The 25,708-nt window shown below is 37.6% G+C and overlaps 1 protein-coding gene across 1 annotated transcript; it reads right to left on the minus strand.

Moving 5' to 3' along the window:
* Positions 1–539: 539 nt before the first annotated feature.
* RAB14 (RAB14, member RAS oncogene family) lies at positions 540–25,498 on the minus strand. The gene is made up of 8 exons (XM_003995812.6): positions 25,229–25,498; positions 16,477–16,535; positions 15,300–15,353; positions 13,613–13,790; positions 9,153–9,219; positions 4,282–4,369; positions 3,852–3,882; positions 540–2,868 (listed from the first exon to the last, which is right to left on the minus strand). The coding sequence occupies exons 2-8, from the start codon at positions 16,526–16,528 to the stop codon at positions 2,691–2,693; spliced, it is 648 nt and encodes a 215-aa protein (XP_003995861.1). The 5' UTR covers positions 16,529–16,535; positions 25,229–25,498; the 3' UTR covers positions 540–2,690.
* Positions 25,499–25,708: the final 210 nt, after the last annotated feature.

Genomic DNA, 25,708 nt, shown 5'->3' on the forward strand with positions numbered 1-25,708 from the left:
ATTGTACTGGAACGTCTAACCCATAAAAAGTACTGAGCACCAAGTACTACTAATCAAGAGGGGCTCCTCATAGGTGCACGGTTAACAACCCAGAGAACCGGGTGACCACAGAGGTAGTGAGCTCTCCTGGATTAAAGATTAAAAGAACTTCACTCTCTCTACTTGCCCAGGGTCTGGCACACGTGTGTTACAATATGACAATTTGCTCTTCTGTTTTTGAGCACCCAAGTTTATTATAGGGGGTTACACATGCAAATAACAGAATTTGGCCCCAAGTACAGTCAAGGGAGAACACTATCAGGCACCAAGGGTGCCGATCTCACGCTGAAAAAAGTCAACTTAAACACTGCAAGTGTGATCTGAACACAAGAATAAAAGTGTAGGTCAATTACTAAGCGATGTGGATTTATACGCTATATACACAGACTTCTCTTTATACAAGGACAGTTCTGCAATAAAAACTGACAGCTTCTGCCAGATAACTGTTTGCCTGAAGAAAATACGAAATCCTATTGTAATTCAGAAAATAATGCAAACCATTTTAATTTAATCTAGATACAGGTACTTTATTTACAAATATTTAGATTAATAGCATTTTGTTACATCAAATGAAGAGTACAGCAGTCTGAATAAATCCTGTCACAAAAACAATAAGACCCACTGTAACTAACTTTGGGAATCAGGGTATTGCACCTAAACAAGCCACAGTCTTTAGTTTGTGATTGCTACCTTATATCCCAATGGGTGGTTGGTTGGTTTTGTTTTTGAAAATATATACACACACCAGCAGGTCATGGTCCCTGGGCAAGTCCCTTGTGAAGCAACAGGGTAAGCAAAATGGGTCACTTTTAAGTCTTTAACAGAATATACCAATCTACTCCAGGAATCTTGTTTTTAAAAAAGTTCAACGAAGACAAAAATAAAGATGAGTCCACAAATTAACCCAATCCTATTTTCTGCACATTCCAGTTTTGGCTTTTATTTAACATTGACTATACAATACTCCAGTACTACCACATGTTTACAACCCAGAAAGTCATATTTTTTATTTTTACTTTAGTGTCTGTAAAGAGGGATTTAAAATGTGTATTTTAAACACAGCAGGTGAGCTGAGTGATTTTAGATAATACACTAAGGTTTACCTATCCTACTTCAAATAACCTCAATTCTCAGTCTGAACCATAAACTCCATCAGAAATCAATCAAAAGAAGTAAAGAACCTGGTGAAACAGAAGTTTGTTGTCCAAAGAGATCGTTTCCCTTGCAACACAGTATTCTTTCAGTGGCCAAACCACCCAGTGCAAAGTAATAACTTACTTCGGATCGGATCGGTGCAAACACTGGCGCAAACACTGAAACACCGTTAGAAACACTTTCCCTTTTACAAAACAATTTATGCCCCCATGACATAAAATAGCCCCTTATACTAAGAACACAAGGGATACCTTAAATTATCTCACTGTAGTGTTAAAAATGCACAATTTAAAATCCCTTAACAGCAGACCTGCGGTTCTGACTGTCCGGTCCACAATCTCACCATTCCAAGAAGATAAAGGTATAAAAGCTTAAAATGTGCAATAATAAACCCAGCCTTTTTTCTTTTTCTATACAGTAAGGCAAGAAATGCAGCCTGTAATGCAAAACGTTTACAAAGAGAAAAGCAGGTTAGCACATTGTCGATTGCACAAGAACAGTTAAGAAAATCAGCAGGTAAGCCACGGTGCAAAGATGGAACAGAATCTGCTAGTGTTAATCCTCTCGTGCTAGGAGCTCCTTCCAGCATTGTGTCCCCAAACACTGCCAGCACCAGAGGGCGAAGCCAGTATTACCTGTGAACTGCAGTTGTGTCTATTTCCTTGTGTGAAATGGAAGGGAGTAACATGGTCACATATAGGTCATACTGTACAAACTGGTATTTTATACTGTTCCAATGCCAGTAATCAATTTATTTTCTTCATTAAAATAATATACACAGAATGTATTGTTAGTTCGGTTCCTTCAAATTTTATACATATTTACTTTCTGCTAAAGAGAAAAGGATAAAATGGTGTAAAAAAAAAAAAGATAAAGCTATTAATTAAGCACGAGAAAAGATAAGTGGATATTTCCCTGTGCAAGGCTAAGACAGAAGCAAACCTCCACGAGAAAAATGCCACCCACACGACAGAAAATTTATCCAACGAAAACAAAACAAAAGCAGTTATAGAGCCCATTCTCTATCATCAGAAGTCATTTCACAGCAATAAACTTACTGGTTACAACAGACATACTTGAACAGTTAAAGATGGGGAGAAAGGCTTAAGATATCATCAAATTAAACCATACAGTAAGACAAAGCCTTGCCAAAAAGAGGGAAGGATAAAAATCATTTAAGTCCAGCATCAGTGCTCAGTTTAAATCATGTACTGGTGACATACCTATCACGAGGACGATCAAGGGGGAAAAAAAAGTCTAGATTTACCATGCAGGAGAGATTTATTACTCTACTTGCCTTTGATAACCTGATTACACCTAGTTGTTTAGCAGTTTAGTATTGTGTTAAACTGTTTTTACAACAGAGTTGTTTTTTCCTTTTTTTTTTTTTTTTTTAATTAAACCCAGTAAGATGTACAGAAGACAATGAGGCAGTAAAAAGTACTGCTTCCAACAGACAGGTGAAAGGTCACACGGGAGCTACGGCAAAGAGGTCACTAGCAGCCGCAGCCTTCTCTCTGGGGTTGGGGTTCACTGGTTAGCCGGCCTCCCTGCGGGGCTGAAGGCTTGTGTTGTACACCGGACTCAGCAGCATTCAGATCCAGGCTTCCATCCTGAATGTTCTGGTAGATTTTCTTGGCAGCTTCAAGGAAAGCATCTTCTACATTCTCTCCCCTGAGAGGCAATCGACAACTTTATTCAAGAATCACAGCTCTCCACGAAAGATTAGACATGATGCACTTTTGTTAACCTTTAGTCAACTGCCATGATGTCTTCAACTTAGCCACTGTCATCTAACAAGAGATTACCAAAGACTGAGCTAAGGAGAGCAACGTGGGGAAATAATTTCTGTGGAAAAGCATGTGAACACAGTACCAAGAGCTGTTTCTACAAGCCCCAACTGGATAACAGGGTACGTTCTAATCATTAAAATGTTATACACTAATATATAATGAAAATGAAGAGCCAGTTTTGTAACTGTGAGAAGGCATTCCAAACACAAACATCTCAAAACATGCAGAACAGGATTCCAGGATTTGTATGGTCTGATTAGCCAAGCACCAACTATACTGTTTTTATCATGTGATGGTGATATATTCATGCTCGGCTATGTTCACACTTCAGTTCTCTTAATACTAACAATACAGATGGCACTGAACAAAGGGGCTAGCTTCTCACCAGCAAGAGATGTTTGACTTAATAAATGAAGATGGGAGGCCTGGGGTTCAATAATGGACACGGAGTAACAATCAGAAAATTAATTATGCTTCTAATTATTCTTAGACATTGTTTCCTTAGGTCATGCTTTTTAATCAGCAGTATTAAATGAACAGATTAGCCAAGCTTGAGTCTAAGATGCCAAACTCAACCTCAGTTGTGAAAGTCAAACGCTGTTGAAATGCTAACACAACTTCATTTATTAACCTGGATTACCAATGGGAATAATCAAGGTACAATCTTTTAGGCAAAGTTAACAAAAAATATTACTTTTAAATGTGAAACAGGAAACAAAGGGATGCGTGCTTACTATTCTTCCCACCATAAGCGTTATTACATGCAAATATATTAGAATCCATTTTCCATATGTGTGGTTCTACTTTGAGAAGTTTGAATGTAATTAAACATAAATGAAAATGATTAATTTTAGCCATACGTACGTTTTTGCACTTGCTTCAAGGAACAATAAGCCTAAAAATAAAATTCAGACTTATGATTAAGACATTTCAAATTAACTCAAAAGGGGATTATCTTCAATAACACTTGAATAAAACTTTCCCATGAATAAAAGTTTCCCATCAGCTATCAGTACTCCTATCATAGTATTTTATGAAACAATACATGTTAGCTTGAGATGGTGGGGAATCTTTATATTTGTTATTAAATACTTGTACTACCCCCAACATGGAAAACACGAATGTCAAATAGAAACATTTTATTTCCTCACTCTGGAAATGTAAGCAGTTGCCATTAAAAAAAAAAAAAAAAAAAAAAAAAAGTCACATAATCTGCAGTATCAAAATCCCACCCTTCCTTAGAAATTCTGTGTGTGAACCAAAACCACCATTAAAAATCTTAAAAGAAACCCACCATTTTCTTCAGCAAACTGTTTGGCTTCTTCATATGTTACATCTCTCTGGGCCTCCAAATCTGCTTTATTTCCTATGAGAATTATTACCTAATTTGTGACCAAAAGAAAGACATCTTAAAATAAAAGCAACCATTTAAATCAACCATTAAATTTCTGAAATCCAAAAACCTTGACAGAAAAAACACAGGGGCCTAAAAAGGACACCCAAGTACCAGCAATCTCATCTAGCAGACACATATGAAAAATCACCAAGTCAGTACTATTAACAGGGATCTCAGCAATTATCTAGGCCACGGGCTGACAAACTGTCTATAAAGGGCAAAGAGTAGATTTTTCAGGTGTGCAAGCCATTCAAAAACAAAAGAGTCCATGAGGCACAACTGGTCTAGGCCAAAGGTTATGACTTATCTGAGTAAGCTTACTAAAGGGGTCACGGACAAGCTCCCGGGGATCTGCGAATGCGCTGAAATTAAGCACAGAATGTTGTCAACAAGTACATTCCCTGGAAGAGAATGCTCATGGTTTTCATCAGATTTTCTAAAGTTTCTAGGACCCTCAAAAAGTTAAACTACTAGTTCAACTCCTTCAGGCTATAAGTAAGGAAATCAATGCTCAAATAAGGCAAAGGAATTTATCAACGTTTACTCGGTGAGTCAGGGGGAGGAAGATATTAGAACCAAGGCAGAAAACCCAAACTGTGACCTTCAAAAACTGTCCTTACACTAGCTAGCCCTAGGCAGGACTACATTTGTAGCAACTGATAACAAATGTCTGTGTTCTGTGGGGAAGAGTGGTGGTGGGAAGAGGGAGTGGGGGGACACATATGCAGACAAGTTCAAATCCAAGGCAAAATACACACTCATCTATACTCAGTTTGGAATCATTTATACAGGTGAAGTTAGGCCAAAGTTAAAGGCAGCTCTGAAAAGCTCTAAGAAAAAAGTCTGCAGCCTTGGAAACAGAGCTTTGATCGTTATGGTGCTTTGGGAGGGCGGGGAGGCATTTATGGATAAACTGTCTCTGTCCATATATAACCTTATTTCATACTAACGAGTGATCCCCCCTTCCTTTCCCTTCCAAACAGATGTGGTGGTAATCCAGATGCAGACAGGAATGGATGGTTTCAACCAAAAGTGATTTCCACCATTAACTTTTTCTCATGTGACACTGCAGCACCTGGCTCTCCTGTTTCTAAAACACGATGTCTAACGAACTGAAGAACCACTGTGATCTGAATGTAAACCTTGAGCAAGAACACTTAAGCAGTGTAACAAATGTGAGCATTTTTCAATCAGTGTGGACAAGGGCCCACTAAAGAGGGAAAGATTTTCACATGGAGTCAGTCTTTTAAAGAATAAGGTAAGAACACTTAAAAAAGGAAATCAGCTTAAAAAAAAAAAAAAAAATCAAGGCTGATAAAGTCATGGTGGCCTAATACAGAGCCATTATAAGACAAGTACTCAAAACAAGAAATGTTTTGTATGTCAACTATATTTCAGTTAAAAAAAAAACAAAAAACAAAAAACCAGGGTGCGGCACCTGGGTGGCTCAGTCGATTAAACCTCTGACTCTTGATTTCAGCTCAGGCCATGATCTCATGGCTCATGAGTTCAAGCCCCACATCAGGCTCTGCACTAATAGCCATGGAGCCTGCTTGGGATTCTCTCCCCCTCTCTCTGCCCCTCCCCTGCACATGCGCGCGCGCTCTCTCTCTCTCTCTCTCTCTCTCAAAATAAATAAACTTAAAAACAAAAAAAAAAACCACACCAGGGTGCCTGGGTGGCTCAGTCAGTTAAGCATCCAACTCTTGATTTTGGCTCAGGTCATGACCTCACTCAGAGTCTGGGAGATGGAGCCCTGTGTCAGGCCCTGTACTAACAGTGCAGGGCCTGCTTGGGGTCCTCTCTCTGCCCCTTCCCATCTCATGCACCTACATATGCATGTGTGTGTGCTCTCTAATATTTAAAAAAAAATTGAACTGCACACCTTAAATGGGTAATTATGCTAATTTTATCTCAGTAAAGCTGTTTTTAAAAATAAAAGATAATTTAAGAAATTATTTTAAATGCTAGCTGAATGGAAATGCTGCCTCCTCTCCCAATTCCTTAAGAAGTTCCAAGCCGTGCTTTACCTATCATCCTGAAAGGAGACATGAAAGTAGCATGCTAACAAGACAGAGATACAAAACATACCAGACAAGATGGGAAGGTATGGAACCTCCATATAGAAATTGAAGGCAACTTTATAGAAAATGTAACGTTTGAGCTGAACTTTAAGAGATTTTCTTTTGTAGGGGAGCAAATTTTGCTCAAGATAGGCCTCTTTGGAATATTAATTATCTTAAGCTAGTTTATTTTTAAGAAACACCAGACAGAGGTAAAGCTCTGAAAACCCAAAGTTACCCTTTACCTTAAGAGACATTTACACTTAGAAGAAAAATCTCCATTTGTAAGGGTATTTTCCCTCTCAGTACCAGGGAGAGGGTACCAACTCAACCTCCAGAAACTTTTAACAACTCTGTCAATTTATTTCTTAGACCAACCAGAAGAATCTTGAAAGGTAGATTCTTTCTTCTGAAGATGTGGTAAAATTTAAAGAGGCGTAAATAAGACAGGAAAGACATGCCTAACTTGTCATTATACTCCTCTAAGAACCCTCTACAATGAGGTTTTTTTTTCTTTTTAACATTTTCCTTGAAATAACTATAGGAAGCTTACAAAAGTAGAGATTCTAAAGACCCTTCACCAAGCTTCCTCAACAGTAGCATCTTACAGACTTTCAAAACCAGGGAAGTGACACTGGTGCACTCAATTTCACCAGCTGTACACTCTCATGTGTGTGCACAGTTCTATGCAACTTTATTGCAGGTACAGATCTGTGTCACCACTATCAGGATACAGAACTGTTCCATCACTACAAAGGAAATTCTCTGTGCTGCCCTTTTTATAGTCATCCCACACCACTCATAGCCTTCACCCCCATCTGTTAACTCCCGGCAACAATTCTGTCTTTTTGAGAGTGTTTTATAAATGGAGTCATTCAAAATGTAATTTTTTAAATTGACTTTTTTCACTCAGCATAATGTCCTTGAGAGCCATCTAAATTGCTATATGCATCAATAGTTCATTCCTTTGTTTCACTGAGGAGTATTCTGTAGTATGAATACACCAGATGGGTTAACCACTCACCTACTGATGGCCATCTAGGTTGTTTCCCATTATTGTAAATAAAGCTGTTATGAACATTTATCTATAGCTTTGTATGTATACCTACAGTGGGTTTAAAATGATAATTGATATGAAAATTCCAGGCACAGCCCTTGACATAAAAGGCAAATGACATTAACTTTCAGTTCCACCAATTGCTTGCTGTTCCTTGATTAAAAAAAAAAAAAAAGCCAATCTTACCACTGATAACAAAGCCAAGTAAGACACAGGCCTTATTCTGAAGAAGCTCAGAGTCAGTCACAGCTCACGGCCTTTCCTCACCTGTTCCTGGAAGCCTTATTCACCTCTACAGTCCCAGTTCAAACATCACTTTCTCTGTAAAGCTGGATTCTCCAGACAGCACTGCTTATCTGGAGCACTTCCAGTAACACACACACCAGTTGCTCCAACTCCTATTTCACTCTGCTTTTCAGCACAGTTAAACACATACGCACAGCTATCTCCTTACTAGACCATAACATTCCGTGGGCCAAGATGCACCTTTATCTTCGGCTACTACAGAGTCTAGGCTGGTAGTTGGCCTTTAAAATCTCAGTATCTTCTCACTCTGGCTAAGAAGCTAATTTTTATTTTCATTTTAAAAAGAAAAAAATTTTTTTACAGTGCCTGGGTGACTCAGTCAGATAAGCATCTGACTCTTGATTTCAGCTCAGGTCATGATCCCAGGGTCATGAGATTGAGACCGAGTCAGACTCCACACCCAGTGGTTAAGATTCTCTCTCCTTTTCCCTCGGCCCCTCCCCAGCTCATGTTCTCTTTCAAAAAAAGTTTTTTTAATTTGCAGTTTGCAAATATAGCACAATAATGCTTACTTTTTGAATTTACTTTTTAATATTTAAGTATAGTTGAGATTTTTTTGGTAAAAAAATTTTTTTAATTAAAAAACTAATTTTTTAAAGCATGTAGAACTCTTTTATCTTTAATTGAAATTTTACTGAGATAATTGTAGACTCACAAGCAGTTGTTAAGAAATAATAGAGATCCAGAAACAAAGAAGATGAAATATAACAGATGAACATAGCGGAAGGGAAAGAAAATTAAGGTAAAACCAGAGAGAGAGGCAAATACTTAAGAGGCTCTTAACTATAGAGAACAAACTGAGGGTTGATGGAGGGAGGTGGATGGAGATGGGCTAGATGGGTGATGGGCACTAAGGCACTTGTTAAGAGCACTGGGTGTTGTATGTAAGTGACGATCCATTGAATTCTACGCCTGAAATCAATACTACACTATAAGTCAACTAATTTGAATTTAAATAAAATCTTGGGGACAAAAAAAAAGAAAAAATAGAGACCCTTTATATTTTTCCCAGTTTCTTCTAATGGTAAGATTTTATGAAACAAATGCAGATCCCTTTCAAAGTGACTGTTTCAGATTTCATAGTCTCCACCTCACAGGAGGTCACCACTCCATTCATAACATTTTTTTTTTTAACCACAAACATGCACAAAAACCAAGTATAAATACAAAACCTAGAGTAATTACTACTGAAAAAAAAGGTTAACTTCTCTTTAATTAATTTAAAAATAAAATATTCTTTCATTCTTAGTACTCAAATACAAAAATCCTATTAACAAATAACTTTCCTTTCAGGGTTAGTGTAGTTCTCACATTTTCTGTAGAACAAAGGTTATTCAACTTACAGTATTTGGATTGGTGAGATTCCTTGCATCTGTCAACCAGCTGCTTAAGTGGTTATATGTACTTCTTCTGCAAAAATTAAAGTTTACGTGTATGACTACCACATACAATTGCCATTTCAATTTTTTAAAAACAAACTTCAATAAATATTTAAAATATTCACTTTTATCAAAATCTGTTGAATGTAAACACATATTTTCCAAAAATCTAGCCTAAACCTATTATTTTTAAATAAATAAACAATAATCCAACAACTTTCTAATTACATTTCAGGAGTAAACTGCTTGCATTTAAAAGTACATTCATAAAGCACACCAATAGGCAAGCAAGGAACAACACAGAAAATTAATGAAAACAATTCTGAACCCAGAATTTACAATCTGAAGTAAAAACTAAGATTATTTTTAAATCATCCAGATTTTTGACCACAAAATGGAGACACAGCACCAAAATGTCTCACAAATGGTGTATGTTCAGTGGCAAACATGTTTGCATCTGTCTTTTTCAAATTAGAAACCAAGACAGTCACACTATAGACAGATACAAAATTCACCTTTCCTTAAAGAGAAAGTTGAATACGACAGCATAAAAACTGGCTTTAGGGGTGCCTGGGTGGCTCAGTCAGTTAAGCATCTGACTTCGGCTCAGGTCATGATCTCACAGTTTGTTAAGTTCAAGCCCTGTGTCATCAGGCTCTGTGCTGTCAACTCAGAGTCTGGAGCCTGCTTCGGATTCTGTGTCTCCCTCTCTCTCTGCCCCTCCCCTGCTTGTGCTCTCTGTCTCCCAAAAATTAATAAAAACATTAAGAAAATTTTAAAACCAATGTGGCCTTAAAAAGGCACTTAATACATCTGACTGGAAATTGAAGTCCCTAGATATCAGAGCAAGTTTATTCTAACTCTGTACTCTTATTTACCCAGCAGCTAAATCATTTTGGGATCCAGACTGCCTTATTTCTCCACTTTCTCCAAGCATTAGTTTAGAAACTCATAGGCTCATTTGCCCTAGCCAAACAGGCCCGAAGAGAGCAAGCAAATTTAAATAATATACAATATTAAATACAGTATAGTATTAATATTTCTCAGACTCTACCGAAAGGATCAAATAAAATTTTGAAGGTTAAAAATGTTTCGGATTGGGGGCACCTGGGTGGCTCAGTCGGCTAAGTGTCCAACTTCAGCTCAGGTCATGTTCTCACAGTTTGTGGGTTCGAGCCCCGCGTCAGGCTCTGTGCCAACAGCTCAGAGCCTGGAGGCTGCTTCAGATTCTGTCTCCCTCTCTCTCTGCCCCTCCCTCACTCACACTCTGTCTCTCTCTCTCAAAAATAAATACTAGAAAAGATTTTTTTAAAAAGGGGTTTCTGATTTAAATACATTCACAGAACTTTAATCCATCCTACTCATTTAACAGGTAAGTAAACAGAAGCCCCACAAAGATCCAAATGATTTCAGAGCCAGGCCTTGAACCCTTTGCACACACACTGTCCTCAAAATGTTTCAAATTTAGCCTTGTGAATATATTCCATCATCTCCAGCTGTCAGTACCTATATAAAGTTGGAATATTCCAAACACTTAATCCTTTCCCAGTGGGAACTGAAAAGGAGTACTAAGATTCTCTTTTTACTGTGCAAAATCATGTTACACATAAATCACCACCTAACTGTAAAAAAAAAAAAAAAAAAAATCAAATAAACAAAAGTAACATTTTCCTGATGTTTTATAATTTTCTAATGGTCAAATATTTTTAAAAAGCACAAGCCGTATCACTTTACTCTTCAGTATTTGCAGCACTGACATACTTTGCTTTTACACATAAATTTATCCTACTTTGTGCACAAAAACTCAAACAGCACAAATACACAAATATTTATACTGATTTTAGTAAATTTTAAAATGTCAAAGCTGGCAGCAACAGTGAATCACAAACTGCCATTACTTTGGTAAACAGAAATCTACACATCCTTTTTAAATATACAGATCACGTAAACTTTAGTTTTGGTAATTATTTTATTAACTTAAATTCACCATAATTTCAAATCTATAAATACAGCAGCATCAGAATATTCATTAATTAGTGGTAATAGTGCTAAAAAAAAAAAAAAAAAAAGTGCAACTATATCCCTAACTTTGGCATGGATGTTAAATGACTATCAAACAACTGATATAGCCAAAAAAATTGCCATGATAAGCTATGTTATCAATTTAGAAAAGTATCATGTAACAATTATAGTTAATGCCAAGAATAAAAAATATTACTAAAGCAGGAACTTTCAAGTTTGCAAAATGTCAAGGATTAATGCTACTATGAAATGTAGCATATGAAAAACACCAGTATAAAGCCTGAAGTACTTTTTTTCAATAATACTTTTATTGGGATATGAACATACCATAAAGCTCATCCTTTTAAAGTATACAATGTATCAGTTTTTAGTATATATTCCAAAGTTGTGCAACAATCACCAGTATCTAATCCTACAACATTTTTATCACTCCCAAAAGAAACTCCGTACCCATCAGCATTCACTCTCTGTCCCCTGGCAATCTACTTTCTGTCTCTGTGAATTGGCCTATTCTGGATCTTTCATATAAATGGAATCATACATGTGGCCTTTTATGTCTGACTGCTTTCACTTAGCAAAATGTTTTCCAGACTCATCCACCTTATGGCATATATCAGAGTTTCTTTTCTTTCAATGGTTGAATTATGCTCCATTGCATGAATATACCCATTTGTCTATCTCTTCCTTAGTTGATGGGCATTTGGGCAGTTTCCAGCCAAAGTACTTTTCATGACTTGAACAGACACATATTCTACCAAAAGTAGTTACTATGCTTAAAAGCAAACATGTATCAAATCATCACTTTGTAGATCTTAAACTTACACAATGTTATGTGTCAACTATATTATCAGTAAAGCTGAAGGGGGAAAAACACAAGCACACACAAAATAAAACCAACTACATTACAGATTGATAACTCTAAGCACATATCAGCACATTTAAATTGATTAATAATGAATACAGTTTTTAATTATGCAAAGTCTTCGGGAATGCACCCCTCATAAGGATGTCTTGTAGAGATGGCCAGGTTCTTTAATATTCTTCCCACAAAACTATTTACTTATCATGTTACCAGTTCCTGGCTATAAAGAAAAGCATTAAGGCTATTTCACTCCTTTTGCCCTGAGATCACCCAACTCTAGAACTCAATGAACTTCAAGCACTGTAATTATAATCAGCCGCTATCTTCATTCTAAGTCCACATTTCCCAGTGTGTTCCTCAATAAAATAAGCTTAGGAAACACCAAACTAAATTAAGTTAAAGACTTTTTCTGCAGAACTTCTCAGGGTGCTAACATGTTAATGTGCGCTGTATTGTGACTCTTCAAGAGCAAACATATAAAGCATTTCTCAAAAGGAAATATGCTTGAAAGTCTAATTATCATTTAGCCCCACTCACCCATCCCTACCTCCTCTCAAAAAAATAAGACAAGAGTCACAATGCTTTAAACTGGCACTCTGCAGGGTGCCTGGGGGCTCAGTTGGTTAAGCGTCCGACTCTTGGTTTTGGCTCAGGTCGTGGTCTCACGGTTCATGAGACTGAGCCCGGCACTGGGCTCGGAGCTGACAGTGCAGAGCCTGCTTGGGATTCTCTCTCTCCCTCCCCTGTTCACACATTCTTTAAATAAACAAATAAACTTTAAAAAAAATAATAATAAACTGGCACTCTGCGTTAATATGAAAGGTGATCCAGTTCATTTGCTAGCTTAGCACAGTTTAATGAAGTAGCCCAATTTTCCATGTTTTTCTCAACCCAAATAGGGTCCAGCTTTGTTATGTTGTATCAAGCGCTTTCAGTTTCCAGAAAGCCAAGCTGAAATAAACTTAATCTTGCTGCATGTGGTATTGCAAACCATTTCAATCCATCTTAGAGCAAAAAAGAATTTAAGTGAATGAACAATTAAATACCTCAAACACCTTCAGATGCAAGCATAAGAACTTTTTATAACCTACCATGTTGGATTAGCAAAACTACTTAATTCCTTCCCTGACCTTACTTTGAAAAAGTGTGTTTAACACTAGAGACTGAACAGAGTAACCCAAGACTCGCTTGCTTTCTACTGAAGTGAAAAGAACAAAGTTTGGTATAAAATATTATTTCACCTCAAATAATTGAACAGATGCTGCTTTTCAGAATAGTATTCTTCTATTAGCTCCACCAGCATCTCCTAAAGTTTTTCTTCAGTCATATCCACTTTCAGAAAAGGAAATCAACATGTTACGTACATCAAGTCTTATACAACAATTTAGAGAAGAAACCATAAAGAAAGCCCAAATAAGCTCATGTATAGGCACACAATCACAAACTAAAGAATGCCTACATCGATAAAAAAGGAGACCACGCTGCCTAAAGTAGACTTCTTTTTTCAAGTACGAAGTTTGAAAAACTATGAATCTCTTACCTAGTGATATCATACACCATAAGCGCTCCCGCAGCTCCTCTGTAGTAGCTCCGTGTAACAGCCCTAAACCTCTCCTGTCCTGCTGTATCCCAAATCTGCAGTTTGATTTTTTGGCCACTAACTTCAATTATTCTTGTACCAAATTCAACACCAATTGTGTGAGGACAATCAGCCATAACTGTTAGAGAGGAAAAGAAATAGAATATAATATTCCAACTTCCAGAAAGCTTCAGATTAAGACCAGCAGAAAAAAATCCACTGGATAATCAAATGACTTATTAAGGCTTGTAGGCTATGAATGCACTCAAGCTAGCACTGAAAAAAAATTAACAAAAACCCAGAGGTCAAAGAAATCTGACTGGACTAAAACAGAGGTGAGCAAACTTCTATAAAGAACCAAATAGGGGGGCCTGGGTGGCTGAGTCGGTTAAGTGTTCAACTCCTGGTTTCGGCTCAGGTCATCATCTCAGGGCTTCGTGGGTTTGAGCCCAGTAGTGGGCTCTGTGCTGGCAGTGTGGAGCCTGCTTGGGATTCTCTCTCTGCCCCTCCTCCACTTGCACCATCTCTCTCTCTCTCTCTCTCTCTCTAATAAATAAACTTAAAAAAAAAAAAAAAAAAAGGACCAAATAATAAATATTTAAGTTTTGTAGGCCAAAAGGTCTGTCACAACTACTCAACTCTGCTGCGGAAGCACAAAAAGCAGCCAGAGACAGTAAGTAGAGTGAGCATGGTTGTGGAAATAAAACCTCATTTACAAAAACAGGCAGTGACTGGATTTGGCCCACAGGCTACTGTTTGCTAACCCCTGGACTAAAAGAATCTGCAAATTAAAAATAAAGATTTTAATAAGTTCTTCATAATATCAACATTATACTATTTAGACTTCCGATAATCATTACATATAACAAACCAATCAATGGTTTTAAGACTCTAGGAGTTGTTGGTCAAATTTTTATCCTGGAAAATACTATCGATATCTCAAAGAAAAACACATTTAACATATACTTACAATCATATATTGGCAGGTTATATACGTCTAATCCAGTAGGACAAGCTTATTAGTCCTTTCCTTATAATTAGGCCACTGAAAACCTAAACCCACTACTCTGCGGTACAAGTACACACAGACCGCTGGAGCTTTCACAAAATGTTACATTAAGCAAAAACAAAACAAAACAAAACAAGCCATAAAAATAATTTCAACTATATGGAAACAATTTCAACTACATTCAGCCTATCAGTTACATAAAATAAGATGGTCTCTTCCTCTACCACCCAAGACAGAACTGTACTTCAAATATTAATAAACCAGTCCTGGATACAGAAAGAATTTTATTTAAATATCTCCAATCTATTATTTAGTTGACAAATGATACATGCAGCAAATTTCTAATAATTTCTAAAATGGTGAAGTCAGAGAAAAGATTATTTAAATCTGACACTGTAATATACATTTTAAAAAATTTCCTACCATCAAAACAAACTAAACAAGAAACTCAAATTATATATGGTATATAAAAATCAACACTGTACATGCAGGTGTATTTCACTATATATACACCTATTTAAATTCACTCTCTAAAGAAATGTTGTATTTAAATGCATATAGTGAAAATGGCACTTTTTGAAAAGTAGGAAAGTGACAATAAAGCATGTATTAATGTTTTACCTTATATATTGAACTTACATTTTTTTTCTGTAAATTGATGAAGTAAGCAAGATTTTCCTACTCCCATGTCCCCTGTTTCAAAAAAAGATTTCAAGTGGCAATTACATACTCAGTTTTATACTCTTATAATTATATACAATGATTGTTATATCCCCTACCATATCACATCACAAATTTCTGGGACATGTGAAGTTATATTTCCCTAATATATAATGAGTTTGAAAGATCATACAGGTCACTTTTCAATGTGATGTACAGACTGACGATTCCTAACCTTCAGTATGATAGAACTGAAGTTATAAATTATGTTAGTTAATAACCATCAGATAGGAAGTGTTTTCTAACAGAGAAACTATTGTAAGAGCATTTTCTACTTTGAGCTGTTTCAAAGTTTTGTATTGTTTTTTTCCCTTAATCCATGCATTAAAGCAAAAGACTTCTGGGAGTAAACAGGGCAGCATATAACTAGCAGAAATAAAAAATTCTAGAAGTCTGATGGACTAGATCTCGTATTTTCTCATATTCCTTGTATTTCTTACAGAATTCCACAAAAGAAAAGCACGTACACTACATGAAAACCACAACAGAACAGATGCAATCTCCAATTGTACTATAGCAATTTAACCTTTGGTGAAGAAAAGTGTTACAATACAATCACATATGATCAACATGTGACAATCAGTACAATTGTCTAATATATAAAGTATATGTACTTTCAACTGAGCTCTTACAACTATACTTGGGTAAATAGCATTGTGTTTTAATTTGAGCAATATCTTGAAACTTAAGGGAAAAACTACCAATATCATATTATATATATTACACAATTACTCTGAATCAGTGTTCTCTATCACTTTTTGGAATCCAGGGGACTCCAAGGGCTTTCATGATATTTTTGGAAAGTTATCAGTACTCCTAGCAAATCTGTCCCATTTCCAGGATTAACAGCTTTCAGGCAGTCCTCAAGAACAATCAACATCAGTTCAAAAGGTACCCACCACTGTACTATAGAAGTATCCATGGCCACAATGCAAAAAGTATATTACTGCAAAAATAAATGTTATTAAAGGAGCTTGAATTTTGCAGTGAAAAAAATCATACACTTCTTCTGGAGTGGTATCTTAAGTTTTAGTATATAAATATTTTATACATTGACTTTCTTTGCAGAACAAGAGTATAAGTTAAGTAAACTTACCGATAATAATATATTTAAAGATGTAAGAGTAGTTGTATGGTGCAGTTGCCATGGTGGCACTAAAAACAAAGAAAAGTGTGTTACTGCAGAAGGCAAGTATACACAAGTTACCCAGTTGATCACTGCTAGCCTTTAAAGATATATAAAATACAGCATATGATTATAAACAAAATGTATGCATGCATACATTTCTCAAATTGACCAAATGCATAAATTATCTTGGATGAATATTAACATTCTCACATACTATCCATAGAAATATTAAGAAACCATTATATCAGAACAATTCCAGTATTTCACTGTAGGAAACATCCAATAACAAAATTTCAAACAAGGAAATCTTTATAAACTTAAGTTAAATATCACTATAGGGGCACCTGGTTGGCTCAGTCCATTAAGCATCTGACTCTTGATTTCGGTTCAGGTCGCATCTCACAGTCCTGAGAGCCCGCTTCAGGAAGCCTGCTTGGGATTCTCCCTCTCTTTCTGCCCCTCCCCTGCTAATGCTTCCTCTCTCTCTCTCTCTCTCTCTCTCTCTCTCTCTCTCTCTCTCTCTCTCTCCCTCTCTCTCTCAAAATAAATAAACTTCACAAAATCCTTATTTTTTAGGAACAGTCCTCCCTCCTCTTTGAAGTCCCCACTCGTCAACTGATCAAATGAATTACTGATGTCCAACTTGTTCAGGACTCTTTGATTTCACAACAGAATGTCATAGAAAGTAACCACTAACTTATAAACATAAAATAACCCTTTTTAAAACTCTACTTTAAATCATGGTTAGCATAGCTTCCAAAGAAAGACCAATCATATGATTTCCAAACCAAATTACTGCCAGGATTAGATAAAACCACATGAAACTGTTGTTCTTGTATTTTTTAAAAAGTCATTTATTTTGCAGTTTTATATGGCTCAACCTAATACAGAATTTGAAGATTATGTCTCAAATGCCTACTACATACTACTCTAGAAGCTGAAATAATGGCATAAAATACCACTTACGTTTATAAAAATTGGCAAGTTTATGTATTAGAAAATATATATTTTTTTAACATTTATTTATTTTTGTGAGACAAAGAGAGACAGAATGCAAGTGGGGGAGGGGCAGAGAGAGAGGGAGACACAGAATCTGAAACAGGCTCCAGGCTCTGAGCTGTCAGCACACAGCCCGATGCGGGGCTTGAACCCACGAACCGTGAGGTAACGACCTGACAAGGCAGACGCTTAACTGACTGAGCCACCCAGGCGCCCCTGTATTAGAAAATATTTCTAAAGATCACAGCCTATTCTTTACCTTCAGATAGACTTAACCTAAATAATTCTAATTTCTTTCTACTTTAATAACTTAAAAAAAAACCTCTCCAATTTATTCAAATGAATGCCTTGAATGTGTCAGACACTGTGCTAGGTGCTAGAAACAAGAAGTAAATTCTAATACTGGTAATGATTTCCTGTAACATTTATTCTCAAACCAGTTTTCAGCTTAAGGAAAAGATAAAAAATTATACATACACACACTTATAAATATTTGACCCCATTTCTAAAATTTTAATTTCCAGTATTTTTTAATCTGATTTTACTGTCATGGTCAATTGTCACATTATATAATAGCCAGACATAAGACATTTGTAGAAGTTCAATTACTAAAACTAACAAAATTACTATATAATAAAATTTAACATGTAGAAAAAATATGTATTTAAAATAAGTATATAACTGCTATCAGGGAAGAGAAAAAAGTTCATTACAGTAAGGTATTAGACAATCAGGACACAGTAGAGTCTTCTCAATGAGCTGTAAGGATTATTTTAACAAAAGTGGATGCCCTGCTACCCATTCCAGCTTGATGTGTTGTAACATTTTTATGATCAGTCTTCAACATCACTGAAAACTCCCTTAACCAGTTCGTACAGGAAGGGAGTTTTTCTAGTTAGATTAACTGATTCTGAACATAATAATTTGTTTCCCTTTTTCCAGACAATGGGGACTCAAAACTTTTAAGAATGAACTTGGTTGGTCCTGAGGCTAAAATTGGTGTGGATTATTCACCAGATCCCAAACACAAGGAAGAAAACATTCTTTCACAATAAAAATGATATTTAAAGGTTATTAACTTCTTCACCTGTATTCTTCCCAGAACCCTGTAATTAACTTTTAACTTCCTTTTTAAGCTCCTCTTTTCCCATTCAAACTTGGGGAAAAGTAATCATTTAGTCACCTTGAAATTACTGTCTTTCATGTTCTTACCTTTCTGATTTTCCTATTTCCTTTCCCTCTTCTTACTGAAACTTGTAGCTATAGATATTTTGCTGCCTACCATTATATTATGTTGAAACCAAGGCCTCTAACAATCCTAATATCTTCTTGAAATGTTCTAAAGTCTAATCAGGAAATTATAAACCAATTCTAGTTGTATTAATTTGTGTGCGTGCTAGTCATCACACAAGCATTCCTTAATTATCTATACAATGACCAATTTTCAAAACATTTTTACAAAATATCAAGCATTAATTAGCACACACTATAAATAAAAGAGAATGACCACTATTTCACAGTGAATACCAGTGCCCTGTCTTTACCCCACCACACAATTTTCTGGTTCAAGTTTCTTAAAAATGACCCAAAAAGCAGAGTTAAAAAAGGAAAGCTACTCAAACTTAGTAATTTCAGTAGACAATGAAGGCAGAAAATATCTACAACTGTAGTCACTAACATAACAGATCCTCCCTTTCTTATTATAAGCTAAGATACTACCTAGGTTTAAACATAATGTTATGCATAACATTCACTCAAAATTATGTATTTATAGAATTATATTCAAGCGGTCTCCTTTTAAATATTAGCCATGCTTAATATGATTTTAAAAAAGTATTTTTCAACATCATTTCTTGCACATGGAATGAGACATACCACTGTTAAGGTGAAGAATGTACTTTTTAAAGTAGCTTTGGAAGGGGAAACAAGTTTTCTTCTTATTACTTAAGGATGCTTTTGCTTTACTCAAAAGTCAAAAACTGGTGGTCCAGTTCAAACACTGAGAACATGAGTTCATTCAACACTATAATCTCCACTAATTAAAAAACCTTAAAATACTCTGTAACTTGTACACAGCTACTGATGTGATTAAATGTACTTCTTTCCATGTGTTACAAAAGCATGTGAATAAAGTTCATATGAAGATAAGCTCTCATTCAATGCCTTTGATTTCCTTAAGAGTAGTACTACGTTCAGGGGCACCTGAGTGGTTTAGTCAGTTAGGTGTCCCAACTTCAGCTCAGGTCATGATCTCATGGTTTGTGAGTTCAAGCCCAGCATCAGGCTGTCTGCTTTCAGAACAGAGCCTGCTTTGGATCCTCTGTCCCCCTCTCTCTCTGCTCCTCCCCTGCTTGCACTCTCTAAAATAAACATTAAAAAAAAATAAAAAAGTACTATACTGAGACAACAAGCATCATTAAATACAGGTGAATAACTTCTAAACTAATAACAAATGTAACTGTTACATTATCATTTATTAGGCACTTAATATGTGCCAGGCAATGTTTTAAACGCTTTACATTCAGTCTCAATTAATCTTTACTACTACACTCTTATAAAACATCTATAATCCTCATTTTATAGATCAAGACTCAATAGGTAAGTAACATGCCCAGGTCACAAAGCTAAGTGGTCAAGTCTATACTGAACCTGAGACTGTTTTGACTGCAGAGAACCCCCTCTAACCACTACACCATCCCACCTCCTCCATAGTTATGAGATGCATCATGAAACCCTTCTGTGATACTTAGGAAGACATATCTTTTTCAGTTCACTCACTTGGTTCTAATTTAATACTCTAAGTAGTACTAAAAAAATTATATTCAGAGGATGCATTGTAACCAGGATTTGTAGATATGGATAAATGATAACACTAATTCAAATTATATCTACTTACAAAAAAGTTTCTGAAATTAACATTCGCTGGGAGTAAACCATGGGATGATCAGGACTATGTTTCCCTACTTTGTCTTAATATAATTCTTACTTAATTCTCACAACTCTGCAGAGTCATTATCATTATTAGGTTTATGTAAAAACTGAAAAAATTGAGGTTTGGAGAAATTCACTGATTTGGCTACTGCTACAAAGTTAGTAAAATGGCAGAGCTGGAATCTGAATTCATGCCTGATTCCAAAGAACATGATTTTCTCTAAGGTAGCTATGTAGACTGATAAAATAAAATCAAAAACTCAAAAGAAAAATGGAGGATAATTACAATAAATATTTAGGGTCATAGTTTTACTATCAGCTCATCTAAAATTTAGCTCTGAGCTTCCTGGCTGTCAAGAGAAAGGATTAATAAGTGCACATTAAGCACTGATGATTGTTGTTTGGCCCCTTTTAAATATTAACTATGCTTAATATTGCTTAAACAAAAGATTTCCCTAGATTAACATCATCTCTTGAACAAGAAAAACATACCACCATTAAAGTAAGGAATATATTTAAAAATGGGGTATGCTACTGCATAAAACTATGCAGAGTGTTTTTCACCTAACAAAATCATTGATCTATTTCCAGGCCAATACACAGAGATCTATCTAAATAGTTACTAAGTGCACACTAAAAACTAATCATTGTTGCCCCCAAAATAAAATTGCATGGTCTCCATACAGTTAATCAAACATCTCTCCAAATAAGATTATACAGACATATAAATGACTGGATTTGAAATATGCTGGTAGATGGGAAGGTTAGGTACTTTTCATACACTCAGCTTATGAAAGTATGAATTACCACATTTTGGGGGAAGTAATCAATATATTTTAAAATCTTAAAGATAATCCAAATCCCCCTTTGACCAAGAAGTAGCCTACAGATACAAAATCTTCAGTCCATAAGGTTATAGGTCCAAGAGCATTTAATGCAGCATTTTTACAGAAAAAAAAACAACACCAAAAACCAAAAACCAAAAACCCCAAAAACAAAACTTGGAGACAATCTATACTCCTATCAACAGGGAAATGATTAAATAGAGTACATCTGTATTATGAAATAATATGCATTTAGTTTAAAAACCATTTATATATATATATGTATTATTAACCTGAAAACATATCCATGATTTTAAGTGAAAAAAAGTTGGCAGAATTTTATGCAATAGCATACACACATACACACACACACACTCTCTCTCTCAATCCTGTATACAGGTAATATGGAAGGATACACACCAAATTGTGAAAAATGAATACTTGGATTTAGAGCAGAAAAAGGATAGAAATTATTAACTTTATATATGCCTGGACTAACAGTACGAGCATGTACTATATTCACTAGTAATGTTCTAAAGTATTCAAAGTAGAGACAATAAAAAACTATGAAATATTTAAGACATTTTAATATACAATTCTAATACAAAATAAATTAAAGACTAAACAGAACCAAAAAACTTCCCTTTCATAACACTTTCAACATTATTTCCACATTTACAATATGGGGAACATCATACGAAGTCAATCATATGATCATCCTCAAAAACCAGACAAAAACCACTCCCTCCAATAATCGACAGTAATTTTCCCATTTTTTTTTTTTTTAAATAGCTTGGCTTTTTTTACCGTGTTAACTTATGCACTATGTCTGACTAATCCTTTCACAACTGCTATATAGCTATTTTATTCTACTCCTTAGAACATGTTACCGTATAATTTTTACATAACTTATTCAAGACAACACAGGCCAAAAACAACCCACAAAATATTCCAGGTGATTTATATTCTTATCTGCATTGTTAAAATTAGTTAAGCTTGTTTTGTGTGTGTGTGTGTGTGTGTGTGTGTGTGTGTGTGTGTGTGTGTTTTACATGCAAGACATTTTGTTTAAATACCAGAGCCAAGATAGACTGCTTTTGTGATTCCAATACAGAAATATTTGTTGATCATCTACTAAGCACAAAGCCTGGGGACTAGGCTTGGACAATATAGTAATGATCACAAAAATCATTGTTCCTTGCCTTCATGAAACTTAAGAACAGAAGCAGTCTGATTTGTTTACAAGCCCTCTAACATGGAATGCTACTTGATCTGTCAGACAAGTGGACCCAAAATTTGGGCAGTTAATCTAATAATCTAACCTAACCAGTGAGAGTGGTCAATTTCCTTTCCTCAACAGTAATGCAATCTCTGAAAATAACCCACCCATTTATAACATCCACTTAAAAAAACTCACTTTGGACAAGATATTTAACGTCATACTTGTATTAGGAACTAGATCCCTTACTGTGTCAAGAAAAAGACAAAATTTTCCAGTTAATTATGATGGTATGCTATAAGAAGTACTCTAATACTGCACCTCTGTTCACAGAATGAAAGTACTTAAAAGGGCAAAACACTAAAACCTGTACTTACTACTAGAGTTAAAAGGTTTAGTAATAGCAAAAAAATTACTGATGAAATATGATGTCTGAAACTTGCTTCAAAATAATTTGGTGGAGAGAGTATAGGTGTATATAGATCAACAAGACTGATCACTGTTAACACTGGCTGATGGGTAGGAGAAGGCTCAGTATATCACTCTCCTTTGTACATGTTTAAAGCTATCTAGAGCATAAAGTTTTTTAAAAGTAGTCTCCGATACTTCTATTTGTACACTGCTGTCTCCAACCATGCCTGACATTTTTAACCACACAAAAATGTTTCATGCTTTAAAAAAAAATAAAAAATCTCTCAGTTGCCCTAGTTTTAATATATTTGCCTTAACCAAAAGTTTCCCCTAATAGTACAAAATCTTACTAAGATTATGCAAAAATATTTAACACTGATAAAGATTAATTTTAAGAACACTCCAAATTCTGTCGCACAGTTCAAGTATGCCACAACAATAAAGTTTAACATGAAATTTAAAAAGCAAAAACTTTTTAAAAGGTAGCTTTAATTTCAAGGAATTTTTTTAGGTTATTAGAATCTAAAGGGATCTTACCTCTTTACAATAACTGCCATTTATTGAATGCCTAATATACGCCAGCTACTTTATACACAATCTCTAATCCTAATATTTCTTTTTACAGGTAAGGAAACCAACTAAGAGTTGATATATCCACAGTCCCACACTACCAAAGGGAAAATGAAGATTCAGGCCCAGGTCTAACCGGACAATTCCCTGATTTAATTGAATCAACAAATATTAAACAACCACTACATGCCTGGCACTGTTACAATGGAGCACCTACTATATGCCAGGCAAGGTGCTAAGGGTTTTTAATCCCATTTAATCCTCGCAACAGCTCTAAAATGTAGGTACAACTATCCCCTGTATAGATAAGGGCACTGACTCTGAGAGGCTAAGTCAATTCCTTAAGGTCACTCAACTAGAAAGCGGCAGTATTAGTGTAGAAACCCTCCAAAACTCTTAACCACCACATGCCTCGAGGCATGCACGAATAAAAGGGCCTAAGCAGAACTGTGGAAAAAAATACAGGCAAGTGTTGGGGGAAGGAGTGGGAGCTGGATTACTGCAAGGTCAAGTCTGTCTCCAATAACCACGTACAAATAAAAGGCGGTTGTGACAGTAACAAAATGAGCAGTAAACTCTGCAAGAGTTCAGGTGAGCTCTGACACTCGTGTGGGACCACCAGAAAAGCACTTGGCCTCCGGGAACCCCAGTTTCGTCTTCAAATATACAGTGAAAACCTTGCCATCTCCCCTCTGGAGTTGGGAGAATGAGGACTGACAGTGGAGGAGTGACACTACACACTTCCAGTTATAAAGAAGTCGTCAGTTGTCATCCAGTGTAAACGCAGGGAAAGAGGAATTAAGCTGTGGGTACATTTTACGTGGCCATGCCTGTAACCCTAGCCTAACTTGAGGGTAGTGGAGAAACACCAGGCACAGTGCAGGCAGAGGCCAGTCGGTAGGAAGCATCCTGAACCAACCGGTCACCTCGTAACTTCAAGCCTCAGTTTCCTCCCTTGCAAATGAAGAGAACTTTGCTTATCACCACGGGCTACTCGAAGAAAACCCTGTGGGAAGACACCTGGGCTGCACCCGGCACACAGTCAAGGTGCCAACCATCAAAACAAACGCTGGCTTCCATTCTCAAAATGCCAAAACTTTTTTGGTCTTCTCCACCGCTTCTCCATGCTACCTAAGCCCGAGGCCTCGGAGGGTGTCCGGGGCCTTACAGGGCCTCATCCCAACCAGAACCTCGCAAGCATAAGACCCCTTCCCCAGCCCAAGTGCACGGTCTACCCACATCGACAAGGACACCGGGGCTAGTCCAAGATGCCGGCGAGGTTGCGAGGTGCTGCCTTTTGTACTCCGGGCAGACGCGGCCTCCGGGACGGGGAATGCCACGTCTGGGCTCGTGGGCTGCGAGGCGGCGCTGCCCGCGTGGATAAATACGGCGGGGGTGGTCCGCCAGAGCGGCGGCGGGGAGAGGGGCCTGCGGGAGGTGCGTGTGTGCCGGGTCCGGTCGAGGAGGCGGGGAAGGCGCGGCCGAACACACCCTTCCCCGCACGCCCCGCAGCTCTCGGCTGGGCGGGGAGGACCTGAGGCTCGGGCGGACGCAGCGCGGGGACACCCCCCGCCCCCGCACGGGAGTCCCGTCGGGCCGGGCGCCGAGGTGCCCGGCGCCGACCCCGGGCTCGCCGCGGCCTGGCAGGGCCGGCCCTGCGGCGCCACCCGCCCGCCGCCCTGCTCGCAGTGGTCCGCACCCCGGCCCCCGGCGAGCCGGGCGAGGAGGCCTCGGCCGGACGGACACTGCGGAAGGCCCGCGTTACCTGGGGGGTTGCTGGTGGCTGGGCAGCTTTCCGGGCGGGAGGGGGGCGTCAGGACGATGAAGAGGAGTGCGGGCGCAGCTGGAGAGGGGCAGGGGCGATCGGCCGAGGCCCCGGCAGCTAGCGGGCTGGCCGAGGAGGTGCAGACGCACTGGCAGCAGTAGCGGTGGCAGCGGCGACTGCTCCTGCGGCTCCCTCAGGATCTTCCTCGGGCAGGTCCAAGATGGCGGCGCTCCCTGCACAGGGTTTCCTGTCACCCTCGCAATGGGCCGGACCACAAAAGAAGGCGGGGAGGGGGGGGGGAGAATGCGCGCGCAGCTGGCGGAGCCCCGGAAGAGGGTGGCCGGGGCCTGGCTTCCCTAGCCACGCCCCTTCCTCAGCCCTTCCCTCTGGACTTGTCGCGCCGCCGCCGAGGCCCGCCCCACTGACCGTGGCGCCTGAAGGGGCGGAGGAAAGCGCTTCCGCGCAAGCGCATTCGCGTGC

Source organism: Felis catus, chromosome D4 (assembly GCF_018350175.1).
Source record: "Felis catus isolate Fca126 chromosome D4, F.catus_Fca126_mat1.0, whole genome shotgun sequence".
Classification (NCBI taxonomy): Eukaryota; Metazoa; Chordata; class Mammalia; order Carnivora; family Felidae; genus Felis; species Felis catus.

Excerpts from the sequence above, each read along its gene's own strand:
- RAB14 (XM_003995812.6), bottom strand. The coding sequence starts at position 16,528 with ATGGCAACTGCACCATACAACTACTCTTACATCTTTAAATATATTATT. Across the intron at positions 13,791-15,299 it reads TCAATTTACAGAAAAAAAAT|TTATGGCTGATTGTCCTCAC; the intron begins GTAAGTTCAATA and ends CCTCTCTAACAG. Across the intron at positions 3,883-4,281 it reads ACAGTTTGCTGAAGAAAATG|GCTTATTGTTCCTTGAAGCA; the intron begins GTGGGTTTCTTT and ends TTTTATTTTTAG.